Genomic DNA, 12932 nt, shown 5'->3' with positions numbered 1-12932 from the left:
GTGATCCACTCCTCATGGACCCCAAGGCCCAAGCAGAAGTTTGAATCGTTAAGCTGGCCGGCCTTGCCTCTCCTGCCCCACCTCCTGACTGAGGCCCAGTTCCTAGAAGACGCTGGTCCAAAGGCTCCGCTCCCTCTCCACGCCCGCCCCAGTCGCTCACCTTACATGTGGCTTCCTCTGGGATGGCCTTCCGGAACCCCTACCCTAGCCCCCTCTCCCCGCCCCCTCGGGTCCGCGATCCCCCCGAGCTCAGGAGGTTTTCCCCAGATGGTATCGGAGTGGGGCCGACCCAAGACGGGAGCTAGGGGTCGCGGCGGCAGACCCCTAGAGCTGGTGGCAGGGGAGGATAGAGGGGGCTGCAGACTGACAGACTGGCAGACGGACAGACGGACGCGGCCGCGGGCCTCCGAGCGGCCGGGGGCGGGGCAGAGGCGCCGGATGGAGGCATGCGCCCTGCCCGCCCCCCGCCCCCGGCCGCCGGGGAGCAGCCAGCCGTGAGGAGCCAGCCGAGCCGCGGGAGCGGATAGCGGCGGCAGAGGCGCCTAGGGAGGGAAGGAAGGCTGGGAGGAGGGAAGGGAGGAGGGAGGGGCGGCAGGCCGCGCCAAGGGGAGGGAGGGGCGGCAGGGCCGAGCCGAGCCCAGCGGAGCGCGCCGGCCACCGGTGGCGGCCGCCAGCATGCCCTGGCCCGCGGGCCGCTCTGCCACCAGCCATCCCCGCGGCCCTCGGCGGCCCGCGCTCGGCCGGGGGTCGCGGGAGCCTGAGCCGCAGCCGGAGCCGGAGCCGGAGGCGGCAGCCGCGAACAGGAGCCCCGGGCGCCCGAATGCAGGGTGAGCGCCACCGCCCTGGTCCAGGGGCAGCCGAGCGGGAGGATCCTGGAGGGAGGACAGGTAGGGAGGGGTCTGTCCTGGGGGCTGCGAGCACCGCTTAAGGCTGGCACCACCCGCACCTCCCGCTCAAGAACCTTCAGGGTAACTTACCCCCCCGGGCCAGCTCCTCCCTCTGTCCACCCCCCTGCCTCCAGGCCTGGCAACACCGCCCCCCGGGGCGCGGAGGCGGCGTTTCTAGGGGTCCCGGGCTTGCCCCTGCCCAGCGCAACCTGGAGGGTGCCCAGGGGCCGCAATCTCGCCAGCATCTGGCTCCCCAGGCTGTCGCTCACACGCGCCTTCGGGGTTGGCCAGGACTAGGGGGACCGACTGGGGATTCGCGGGTGGGAGCGCGCAGGTTCGGGACAGAAGCGGGGGGGGGAACACTGGAGCCCCAGGGGGTCAGAACCTCAGGGGTGGGGGTGGCTGGAGATACGGAGGCCCAGCGTCGCGCGTCCTGCCCTGGGCGGCGGCCAGGCTGGGCCCTGCAAGACAACCGGCGACAGCGTGGACAGAGACCTGCGTAGGGACGGAAGGCCGGGGCGCTGGCCGGCGAGAGCCGGCGGGCGCAGCCGGAGCCCGGGGAATCCTTTGAAGTTCTGGGTTCTCTTTGTTGCGCAATAGAGCCGCGGGGCCGCACGGCCTTATTGGCCCGGAGACTTGACGTCACGCCCAGGCCCCGCCCCCATGCCCTGTGGAGTGCGCCTTGGTGGTTAGGGTGGGTCCCAGGCGGGTCTCAGCAGCAGTCTTATGAGAGCGCGCGTCGGCTTCTGGACCGGGAGGTGGGAAGCCCCATCCTGAAATGCTGCAGGATGCTTTGAGTTTGATGCCGGAGAAACTTTCCAGGAGGAGACAGCCACACCCTGGGTACGGAGCACAATGGTGGGAGCCCAGCCTGGCGTCTGGCCCCTACTGGCTGCTGCTCCCTCTGGGTGTGTGATCGACGGGTCTGTGGTCACCGACCCGAGCAGGGGGACACTTTGTTCTCACACACTCTGTTACTCTGCACTTGAAGACCTGGCATCCAACCCCATCGTCACACTGAAGGACATTCCTGCCCTATCCTGGACCATAGTGCTCAGGAGCGCTGGGCCCTAAACCCAGCTCTGACACTTTGCTCTCTGTGTGGCCAGTGAGCATTGAGTCTCAGTGTCCCCGTCTGTAGCGTGGTGATGGACTTGTCCTGCAGGAACAGGAGGCTCAGAGAAACCCAGCTCTAGGGACAAAAAAAAGGAAATGCCCGGTTGACAGACATTTTAGGTTGATAGTCCGGATCTTTGATATGAGGCAAGTTCTTTGGATCCTGGCTCAGGCCCATACTGGCTTGGGCAAGTGGTTTAATATACCTCTCTCTGCCTCTGCCAGATCATCTTTAAAATGAGGATGACACTGGTATCCATTACACGAAATTGCTGGGGATGTTAACTGGGAAGAGTATGCCAATTCCCAGGAGGATGCTCCCTCCCTTACCTGTGGGGATCATGTCCTTGCCAGACCCAAGAGCCTTTTGCTGTAGTAAGACACCATTAAGCTGGATGAGGAGAACTGGCACTGTGATGGGTTGTACTGATGGCAGCTTATGGAACCTTTTTCACCACCCCACACCAGTAATCATCTCACAGGCAGGGTGGGCTTGATTGGGCCAAGGTCACAGGAGTCAGAGTGTCTGTTGGGCACTTGAGAGAAGCCCTCCTTATCCGATGGCCAACGTAGCCCCAGGACAGGTAGAAAGAGATACTGGCCCAGCAGGTGCACGCTGAGTCCAGTTTCCCGTCTGATAATGTAAAGACCACTAGTGTCTGCAACTCTGCCCACAGCACTGACTCACACTCTGCTCTGAACCCCCAGAAGGCTGCCAGGCACCCTAAAGGCTGTGGCCTCCTCATTCCTCAGGCTAGTCTGTCTCAAGTACTGGTTCCAGGGACTATATATCTACTCGAGGGTCTGAGGCTAACCCCCACCCCCACCCTCAGTGCCTTGGTCCTTAAGAGACAACATAGCTCCAGTGTGTTGAGAGAGCTTTAAGATAGACATTGAGATGGCAAGCATTTATTGAGCACTTACTGCATGCCTGGCTCCATTCTAAGTACTTTCCCTGGCATAGCTCATTGACCACCCACAACACTTTTCAAGGTAGGTATCATCATGTCCAGTTTACAGATGAGAAAACTGAGGCCCAGAGGAGTCAACTAGCTGGGGAGCTGAGTTCAGAGTCCAACAGCGTCAGTTGGGTCCACACTCTTTCTCCCATACCATGTGGCCTCTCCATTGGGGTCAGAAAAATTTGCTGTTGGACAGTTCAACAGGACCATCCCACCTCCCACACTGGGGCTGGGATGGGGAAGAGGAGGCCTACTCTATAAGCAGAAACCTAATAAATGTTTGGGAAGGAATTTCTCTGGTTGCAGCAGTACCCCAGCCAGAGACAACTAAGGAGCCCTAGTTGCCCAAACTAGATTCTTTCTCAGGTCAGACGTCTGGGCGGGTTCAGAGCAGTGGTACGAAGATGAATGACAGACTTCCCGTAACGGGCCCTGAATGTCCAGGGGGATTTGGGCTGCAGACAAAATTCTGCAAAAGAATTCTGGACAAGACAAGCTAGGGGGTGCCTCCCATTGACTCTGATGGCTATAGGGGCATCTCCATCCCATCCTACAGAAAATTCCTCCTTGGGGGATCCCATGGCTGTGTCTGGTACAGGAAATGCCCATAAATATTGGGGGCATGAGAACACAGCCAATGAGATTACACAGGCCCTTGGTGAGAAAGGCCAAGTATGTGTAAGCAGAGGGAAGTCAGGCTGGGAAGGGGGAGGGAGGGACTCACTGCCCAGCCCTCTGGCAGCGTGGCGCACTGCCTCGACACCTGCTTTTTACCCAGCATCTTTGTCTTTGGCTCATACACAAAGGCAGTTGGCAGTTCCTCCTCAGGGTCAGGGCATGGTCTCTGGGCTGTCTCCAGGCCCATGCTGCTCAAGTTGCCCAGGGCCTGGTACTAACCACCACCCCAGAATACCCCAGACTATGGGGTGTGTGAGACCTGGGCCTAGAGCTTTGGAGGTGTAGCGTCTATCCACTCCAGCCTCCCCATGGACGAAACATGACAGTCCCCTTTAGAGAAGAAAAGGGTGCAAGGACCTTCTCTGAGCCACACGGCTACGATGCTGGAACTTAAATCCCAGCCTGGAGTCCTAGCTGTGGACGGCCAGCTGGGGGCTGACAAAACACACTGCCCACTCCCAGGGTGGGCATGAAAGTGGTGATCACTTCCCGCCATCTCATAGATCAGCTGGGGGCCAGGAGAGGGGCAGGGAAGTTTAGAAGACATAATCCTTCCAGGCACAGCCTCCTTTGGCTAAAGTGAAGTGGAATGAATTAAAGCAAGTTCTCAAGATGTCCACTGAGGGGCGGGGGGCTGGCTGGAGCTGTTGAGGGATTTAGGAACATTTGATGGCAAGAGGACTTGTTCTGGGATGGGGCCAGAGTGCCATCTTGGGCCGGCCTGGCTGGTTCCCTGAAGATGCAGGTGACCTGGAAGGCAGAAGTGAGGGAAAATGCACTTATTGGACACCCCTGTATACAATCCTTTAGATGCCAGGGAAAGCATAGACAGCAGGGTAGAACAGCCTAGTGGGAACCTCCCTCGCCTTACTCATTAGTGTCGCTTTAACAGAATACTTGAGACTGGGTGATGCAGAAAGAACAAATTTATTTCTCATCATTCTGGAGGCAGGGAGGTCCAAGATCAAGGTGCCAACAGGACCTGGTCTCTGTTTCAAGACGGTGCCTTGACCCTGTATCTCCAGAGGGGAGGAACACTCTTCTGCACATGGCAGAAGAATGGAAGCACTGAGAGAACCCACTCCTCAAAGCCCCTTTCCAAAGGCATTAAATCCACCCATGAGGAAGTGCCCTCATGGCTAATCACCCCTTAAAGGTTCCACCTCTTAATACTATTACAATGCCAATGAAGTGTCAACCTGGGTTTTAGAAGGGCACTCAAACCATAGCACTCCCCGTCTCCCACCCCAGGGGCCCAAGAGCTCCAGTGCTATAGCCAGAGAGGCAGTCACTGAACACCCATTCCCCAACCCTCACAGATGCTCGAGGTCCCCAATGTCTCGGAGCCACCAAGGGTGAGGGCTGCTGCTCCACGCCCCAAGGAGGATGCCTCAGCCACCTGCCCGTTCCCATCTGCACCATGAGTGATGAGCAGCGGCTGCCTGGCAGTGCGGTGGGCTGGCTGGCGTGCGGGGGCCTCTCCCTGCTGGCAAACGCCTGGGGCATCCTCAGCATTGGTGCCAAGCAGAAGAAGTGGAAGCCCCTGGAGTTCCTGCTGTGCATGCTCGCAGCCACCCACATGCTCAATGTGGCGGTGCCCATCGCCACCTATGCCGTGGTGCAACTGCGGCGGCAGCGCCCTGACTATGAGTGGAACGAGGGCCTCTGCAAGGTCTTTGTGTCCACCTTCTACACGCTCACCCTGGCCACCTGCTTCTCTGTCACCTCACTCTCCTACCACCGCATGTGGATGGTCCGCTGGCCCGTCAACTACCGGTGAGCGCTCAGATGTCTGGGGTTCCTAGAGAGCAGGCATGAGCACAAAGATGTGCCTGGGCTGTGTGCTGGGGAGGACAGGGACTCCCGAAGGACTGCTGGAGGTGCAGGTGTAGGTGTGCCTGGGTGTATGCAAGTGTCCAGTGCAGAAGGGCTTGGAGAGGGATGTGTGACAGTGTGCACAAGTACCTCCTATGTGAGGGACAAGGTCTTGCAGCGATGGTTGTGCCGTGATTGTAAGGTGCTGGGGACAGGGGGGCAGGGGTGTCTCCAGAGGCCTGGGGAGGCCTGTGAATGACGCTGGATTCCTCTGTTCGTCCTGCCCTGTGCCAGGCTGAGCAACACCAAGAAGCAGGCCGTGCACACAGTCATGGGCATCTGGATGGTGTCCTTCATCCTATCGGCCCTGCCTGCCGTCGGCTGGCACGACACGACCGAGCGCTTCTACACCCACGGCTGTCGCTTCATTGTGGCTGAGATCGGCCTGGGCTTTGGCATCTGCTTCCTGCTGCTGGTGGGTGGCAGCGTGGCCATGGGTGTGGTCTGCACTGCCATCACCCTCTTCCAGACATTGACCACGCAGGTGGGGCGCCAGGCCAACCGCCGCGCCTTCACTGTGCCCACCATTGTGGTGGAGGACGCACAGGGCAAGCGACGCTCCTCCATTGACGGCTCAGAGCCCGCCAAAACCTCGCTGCAGATCACGGGCCTCGTGGCCACTATAGTCGTCATCTACGACTGCCTCATGGGCTTCCCCGTGCTGGTGGGTGAGAGTGTCAGGTAGAAGAATCTGGGCTCTGGGATAGCCCTGGGGCTGGGCATGCTCCAGGCAGTAGGTGGTTGAATCCTCAAACCCAGTCCTTTAAGATGAGCAAGATCATCCTCCCTATTTACAGATCTGGAAACTGAGGTTCAGAGAGGTATAACAACAAGCCTAAAGTCAGGGTGACATGGTGGGGCTTGAATGCATATCAGGGGACTGCAGAGCCCAGGGTCTTTCTGCTGCTCTGCACAGGTGTTTCTTCCCCTCACCTGATGCAGAGGTGGGGTAAGATGCCCACCGGCTTCCTGGTGAGCCCAGGTCCCAGAATGAACAGAGGGAGCTTTGGTGGTGCAAGTAGGTAGGGCCAGTAGAGTGGGAGTCAGAGCAAGGCCTTGAGTGTCTTTAGGGGAGTTGCACGTGATCCTAAGTGCTGGGGAAGGTCAAGATGAGGGCTGATCTGAGAACAGCCTTGATGACAAGGTGCCATGGGGCTGCCTGTGGTCCTTTCAGTGAGGCTGGGATGGGAAGTTTGGACTCAGTCCCCAATGTCCTGTCTGTAGAATGAGACAGAGAGGGGCTAGGAGCAAGGACCAGCCAGAGAGGCTTCATCTGAGCTGCAGGGCAGGGCTGTATCCCTGGACTCACCACAAGACACAAGCTCCAGAAAGGTAAGAAGAGGGGTGACAGCTTCAGAGGCAGGTGATATGCTCAGGATGTATGCCCGCTGCTGACCTGTTGCTCACCCCCAACCTAGCAGGCCCAGCACACCCTGCCCCTGGACACAGGATCTTCATGTGTATAGTGGGGCCTGGTATCCCTGGTCCAATAGAAGGAAGGGGCCTTGTGAAACTCCTGAGAACCAAACTGCACTGTGGGGGTAATAGTGGAGGAAGAGAAGGGCCCCCCTTCTTTTAAGGTTGGGGAAGGGGTGCTGTTTTGGAGCCTTCCATGCCTTTGGCTTGTTACAGTCTGGAGCCCTTACCTCTCCCTCTGTAGGGTAGGGTGTTCTTAGGCCATTTGGTGGGTGAAGAAACCAAGCCCCAGGAAGGTTTAATAGCTTTCTGAGGGCCACCCAGCTCACAAATGGCAGACCCATGATGTCTTCTGCTCTGCTGGGGAATCAGTAAATGTCACTCAGATTTCCAGGTTGGGGAGTGGAGCAATGAGGGCTCTCCTGGGATGGGAGGAATGACGGGGTTCCAGGGCAGTGAACCAAAGTCTGCCTGGCTAGAATGTGCCCCTTGAATCTCCTTTGGGGTCTGAGCTCTAGACCTTCGGAGTAGGGGCCGGGCCAAGGAGACCACTAGCTGGGGATGAGGAGTGCCAGAAAGGCCCCTGAATAGACTTGCGGTCTGGTTCTCCAAGCCTCAAATTCTTCTTCTCAAAAAGGAGGCACCAGACGCAGTGGCTCACCCCTATAATATCAGCACTTTGGTAGGCTGAAACAGGAGGATTGCTTAGGGCTAGGAGTTTAAGACCAGCCGAGGCAACATATCGAGACCTCCATCTCTAACACAAAAAATTTTAAAAACTTAGGTGTGGTGGCACACACCTGTAATTCCAGCTACCCTGTAGGCTGAGGCAGGAGGATCTCTTAAACCCAGGAGTCTGAGTTGCACTGAGCTATGATGATACCACTGCACTCCAGCCTGGACAACAGAGTGAGACCAGTCTGTGCCAGTACTGCCTGGTACACTGTGAAGTACTGTGCACACACTGAGGATATGATTGTTCATCTTGGCAGCCAGGTGACCTTCACAAGACAGGGCCTTCTACACCACATTCTAGCTCTTTCCTCTTCTGGGAGGTGGGTTGTCGGACCTGCCATATAGATGGGATAAGTGAGGCTAGGAGGTCCTGCCGGGTGCCAGGCTGAATGCTGTGCCCACAGGTGGTGAGCTTCAGCAGCCTGCGGGCAGACGCCTCGGCGCCCTGGATGGTACTCTGTGTGCTGTGGTGCTCTGTGACCCAAGCCCTGCTGCTGCCTGTGTTCCTCTGGGCCTGTGACCGCTACCGGGCTGACCTCAGGGCTGTATGGGAGAAGTGTGTGGCCCTCATGGCCAACGATGAGGACTCTGATGACGGTAAGAATGGACTGAGAACTAGCCCCCGGGAGAAGTGGCATCTGCAGTGAAGTCCTGGATGGATCAGCAGGAAAACAGCAGTTAGCTGACCCCCCATGATCCTTCAGTGACTCCATTCTCAACAATCAGAGAATGTACTTGAATGCCTAAGGGACCCAAGCTAAATTCCCAGAGGACTTTCTCTTATCTGGCTTGGCTGCTCTGAGGTTCCAGTTCATCTAATGTTCTGGTTAACAGAGAGGATCTGTGGACACCAAACTGTGTCCCACTGTGTGCTGGGCTAACCTGCCTAACCTTAGGGGTCCCCAGTAAACTGCCCCAGGGCCTCCTGTAGATCCAGATCCCCTCTTCCCTGCCCTAGCTAAGCCTTTGTTAGGTGCCAGGCACTGCCAGCCCCTTACACATACTAGTGTTCCCAGGCTCCCACAGAAAGCTCAGGTCTCACCCCTTATCCTAGATGAGGAAATGGCCCAGTATTTGATCTCCCCCTTCCCTGGCTCACAGCTAAAGGGTAGCAGAATCAGAATTTGAACCCAGAACCCTGCTCCTTCCTTTTTCAGCTAGCAGCCCCTGCCTGTGCGTGTCTGGGAGGAGAAGGCCTGGGATTCTCTCTTAAGTGCCTCCAGGTTCCCATAACCCTAACCCTCTGCCCCACTCTGCAGAGACCAGCCTGGAAGGTGGCATCTCCCAAGACCTGGTGTTGGAGCGTTCCCTCGACTACAGCTATGGAGGTGATTTTGTGGCCCTGGACAGGATGGCTAAGTATGAGATCTCTGCCCTGGAGGGGGGCCTGCCCCAGCTCTGCCCACTGCAGCCCCTGCAGGAGGACAAGATGCAGTACCTGCAGGTAAGCATGAAAGGCCCAACGTGTGGTTGGCAGGATATTCTGACCTCCCCAAAGCCGTTCCTCTTGGAGCTCATCTCATGTCCCCTGTGTCCCTGGGCCCAGGCAGGGAGCCCCAACTGCTGCCCCATGCTCCCTGTTGCCTGTGTTATTTTCTCCTTGCTCAGTACCCTTCTCAAGAAACTTTTTATCCAAGCAGCCCAAGCTACTGATGGCAACACTGAGACTCCCAGGAATTGTCACCAGCCCCATATCTCACAGCCCCAAACCAGTCTGCCCTGACCCATGGTCTAGTTCCTGACCCACAAGTGGCCCTGCCCAGATGTGGGTCGGTGGGGATTCCTGTGTTGGGAGAGGGCAGCTCCAAATTAAAGTCTGCCCTGCCCTGGCAGGTCCCACCCACGCGGCGTTTCTCCCACGACGATGCAGAAGTGTGGGCCGCAGTTCAGCTGCCCACTTTCCTGCCACGCTGGGGCTCCGGCGAGGATCTGGCCACCCTGGCGCGCCTGGTGCTGCCCGCGGGACCTGACTCAGGCCGCAGCAGCCTGCTGGCCTTCGGCAAGGACGCGCCCCCGTTCCGTCCGCGCCGCCGATCCGCGGAGAGCCTGCTGTCCCTGCGCCCCCAGACCCTGGACAGCAGCCCGCGACGCGCCCACGACTCGCCCCCCGACAGTCCCAGCAGCCCGCGCCGCCGCCCTGGGCCCGGCGCCCGCTCCGCCTCGGCCTCGCTGCTGCCGGACGCCTTTGCCCTGACCGCCTTCGAGCGCGAGCCGCAGGCTCTGCGGCGCCCGCCGAGGCCCTTCCCTGCGGCGGCTCCCGCCCCCGACGGCGTGGAGCCGGGAGAGGCCCAGACGCCCCCTGGAGGCCCCCAGAGGAGCTCCGGGCCGCGTCCGGCCGCGCATGCGCACGCCGAAGCCCTGCGGACACGCTTGAGTGCATCGTGGGGAGAGCCCGGGGGCCTGCGCACGGTGGGTGGCGACGGCAGCACCAGCAGCTTCCTCAGCTCGCCGTCGGAGTCCTCTGGCTACGTCACACTGCACTCAGACTCGCTGGGCTCGGCGTCCTAAGACCCCCCTAGCGCCTCTTCTCTGACGCCGGGCAGGCCGAGTGGCCTGCAGGGCACAGCACCAAAGATGCCACCTCTGTCCCGCGCGTAGACATGTGTCACCCCTCCAGGGGTGAGTGGGTGGCAGCTTAAGCGCCTCTGTTCTCCTGCTGCTGCCTGCTGGCATTGCCCTGGGACGACTGCTGCCATGCATGACTGCGCTGAGCACGGACCAACTGCTGGGCATGGCATCCTGGAAGCAGACTGAGGCTGGGCTTGGGTAGTGAGTAAAGTGTGCGCCTCTGGCTGTGCTTTCCCCAGCCCCAGGCAACTGGGCTGAGAGTTAGGGAAACCCTGGGCCTGGGCCTGGGCCTAGGCCCCCATCAGACAAAACAAAGCTGCGCCTTGCAAGAGCACAACAGGAGCAAGCAGCCACTGGACCACACCCTACACTGTAACTGTCACACCCCAGGACAGGGTGTAGAGGATCTCTAAGCACAGGGGTCTTCAGAGCCCAAACAAGCTTTCTGAACAGGTGTCCCTGTTTCCAACCTGTTCTGCCTCAGTTTCCCCATCTGTAATGAACAGGTGACCATGTTAACTCTCAGGGCCGTTTGAGGAAGTCTTCTGGTCTATGTACTCTGGCCACTGAGTGGACCAGGTGTGAGAGTAGTCTAGGACCCTCTGTGGGTCTTTTGTGGGGGTCGCTTTTCAGCAAGTGGCCTGGTATGGCACCCCAGGCCTGAAGCCCCCCTCTCTCAGTACCCCTTGCCTCCATGGGGCTCACACCCACCCCACTAAGCACAACACTTTTGCATTGACACCACAGCCACCTGACCACCATTTCCATTCCCACCCTCATCACTCTGCCATTGTTGCCCCCCTGTCCCCACTACATCAGCCACCTCTGACCCCCTCCGTGAAGGTAGTAGGTACAGGGTGAAGAGGACTAAATCAGAGAGGCCTGGACTTCCTTGTTCTGAAATTGCCCATCCCCAATTTCACCTCCCCCCACCTGTGCAGGTCTGGCACCTGGCAACAGTCCTCTCTCCCAGGGAGAGAGCTTTTTTCCACTCTCCCTCCTGGGCAGACCCCCTGCAGGCATTGGCTTTGTCATAGGCCCTGGGTCTTGAGCTGGTAGGATAGGGGGCAGTTCAGAGGCTGTTTCCTCCAGGCCTTGTCTCTATGCAGTGGCCCCTTAATGTGAAGACTGGAGCAGTGCCCAAGGCCAGCACAGAGACAGCCTGTGCCCTGTTCCCTCTGCCCCTTTGTGTGGCCAAGCCCATCTCCTCACCCTCTGGACATGGTCCCAGCCCCAGGAGATGCTGCTGGGGGGAGGCTGTCCAACTCTGTCTCTGCCTCAGAGACCCTATCAGTCCCTGTCTGTGGGGTAACTGGGGGATGAGTCAGCCACAGGCGAACAAGGCAGGGGACTGCCATCCAGACATGGACAGGCAAGGGGCCACTTCTGGCCCATGCTGCTGTGCCTTCTTCAAGGACCGATGTGTTATGTGGGGGCAGCCACTGTCTCCTGCATTTTAGGGGCATTTGTCCATTTGTCAGCTTGAGTTTTCACCCATTTGTCACCTCGAGTTTTTGCTCTATATATTTCATATCCAATGGCAATACTAGAAGGGGCTGAAATCCCCTGAAATCACTTCACTCCTGAAGTTTCTACAAAAAGGAGAGGACCCCAAGTGGAGGACCTGGGGCCTGAGCTCTCCCCCAAACCTTGTCCAGCCACCCAGCCTGTTTGCTGCATTAAGGAGCTTACCTGGGCTTACTGAGGAAGCTCTGTCTTCATACCACCACCCAGCCTGGAAGCCAGGATCCCTTTGTAGTTTTTTGACACTGAGCATTTCTTCTGTACAGGACCCAATAAAAACTTCCTTAAGATTTTCACCCAGCATTCTTTTTTGAAACAGAGTTTCACTGTGTTGGGTAGCGTGCCATGGCATCATACCTTACAGCAACCTCAAACTTCTGTGCTCATGTGATCCTGCCTCAAGCCTGCTAGGACTACAGGCCTGAGCCAGGTTCCAGGCCTTCACCTGGCATTCCGAGGCTGCTTCCTTGGAAAACTCATCTATAACCTAATAGCAGGGCCCAAACGTCCCTTCGTCTGGAAATCAAATTCCTCCGCTAGGGAGCCAATCCCTTTGGGTGGGATGTACTGTTTCTCCAGGCAAATGCTGGGGTCCCACCTAGGAGTCAGTGAGCACCTAGAGCAGAACCAGCTGTGCTGGTTGCAATCTCTGCCACAGGGATGGTGTCTGGGGCCGCCAGTTACTGTAAATTTGATCCAGAAGAATAAATGGGACAGAGTAAGCCCCAGCCTGAGACTCCCGGGGCCGGTTACCCACCCCTGTCCCGCATCCCTCCCGCGGGCACCTTCTGAATTTGTGAGGCTATTCCTTTTGGTGCACGGCGCAAGGACGCCACCTGCTGGGCGGCAGAAGGACTCATCCTGGGCACAACCCTCTCACCACCGCCGGAAGCGGAGACCCGAGAAGCCACCCCGCTCTCGCGCGCTCTCCCTCGCCCGGGGTGGAGGAGCCAGGCTGCTGGGGCACTGAGGGTCTTTCTTCCAGAGATAGGACCAGGAAGTGTTTAACGCACCGGGCACGGGCAGGGCAAGAAGTGCTTCTGTGAAAAGTTGGTATTTGTGGTTCAAAAGGTAGGCATCGTGGGAGAAGTTAGAACCATCGTATTCTCTTGATACCCACTATCACAGATTCACACCGTCTTTATTTCGAGTTACAAGCTGGTGGGAAGAA

The 12932-nt window shown here is 58.4% G+C and overlaps 1 protein-coding gene across 2 annotated transcripts; it reads left to right on the top strand.

Moving 5' to 3' along the window:
- Positions 1 to 626: 626 nt before the first annotated feature.
- Positions 627 to 12050, top strand: GPR153 (G protein-coupled receptor 153). 2 transcript variants are annotated; one of them, XM_053577243.1, is made up of 6 exons: positions 627 to 827; positions 4963 to 5419; positions 5753 to 6182; positions 8074 to 8266; positions 8929 to 9113; positions 9503 to 12050. In XM_053577243.1, exons 1-6 carry the CDS (start codon positions 821 to 823, stop codon positions 10175 to 10177), a joined length of 1947 nt encoding a protein of 648 aa, XP_053433218.1. In that variant the 5' UTR covers positions 627 to 820; the 3' UTR covers positions 10178 to 12050. The 2 variants fall into 2 exon arrangements, with proteins under 2 accessions (XP_053433218.1, XP_053433219.1); XM_053577244.1 differs by having other exon boundaries at positions 627 to 887.
- Positions 12051 to 12932: the final 882 nt, after the last annotated feature.

Source organism: Nycticebus coucang, chromosome 22 (genome assembly GCF_027406575.1).
Source record: "Nycticebus coucang isolate mNycCou1 chromosome 22, mNycCou1.pri, whole genome shotgun sequence".
NCBI classification, from domain to species: Eukaryota; Metazoa; Chordata; class Mammalia; order Primates; family Lorisidae; genus Nycticebus; species Nycticebus coucang.
This window is presented reverse-complemented; position numbering and strand designations above follow the sequence as displayed.

Excerpts from the sequence above, each read along its gene's own strand:
- GPR153 (XM_053577244.1), top strand. The coding sequence starts at position 821 with ATGCAGGGTGAGCGCCACCGCCCTGGTCCAGGGGCAGCCGAGCGGGAG. Across the intron at positions 5,420-5,752 it reads CGCTGGCCCGTCAACTACCG|GCTGAGCAACACCAAGAAGC; the intron begins GTGAGCGCTCAG and ends GCCCTGTGCCAG. Across the intron at positions 8,267-8,928 it reads CGATGAGGACTCTGATGACG|AGACCAGCCTGGAAGGTGGC; the intron begins GTAAGAATGGAC and ends CCCACTCTGCAG.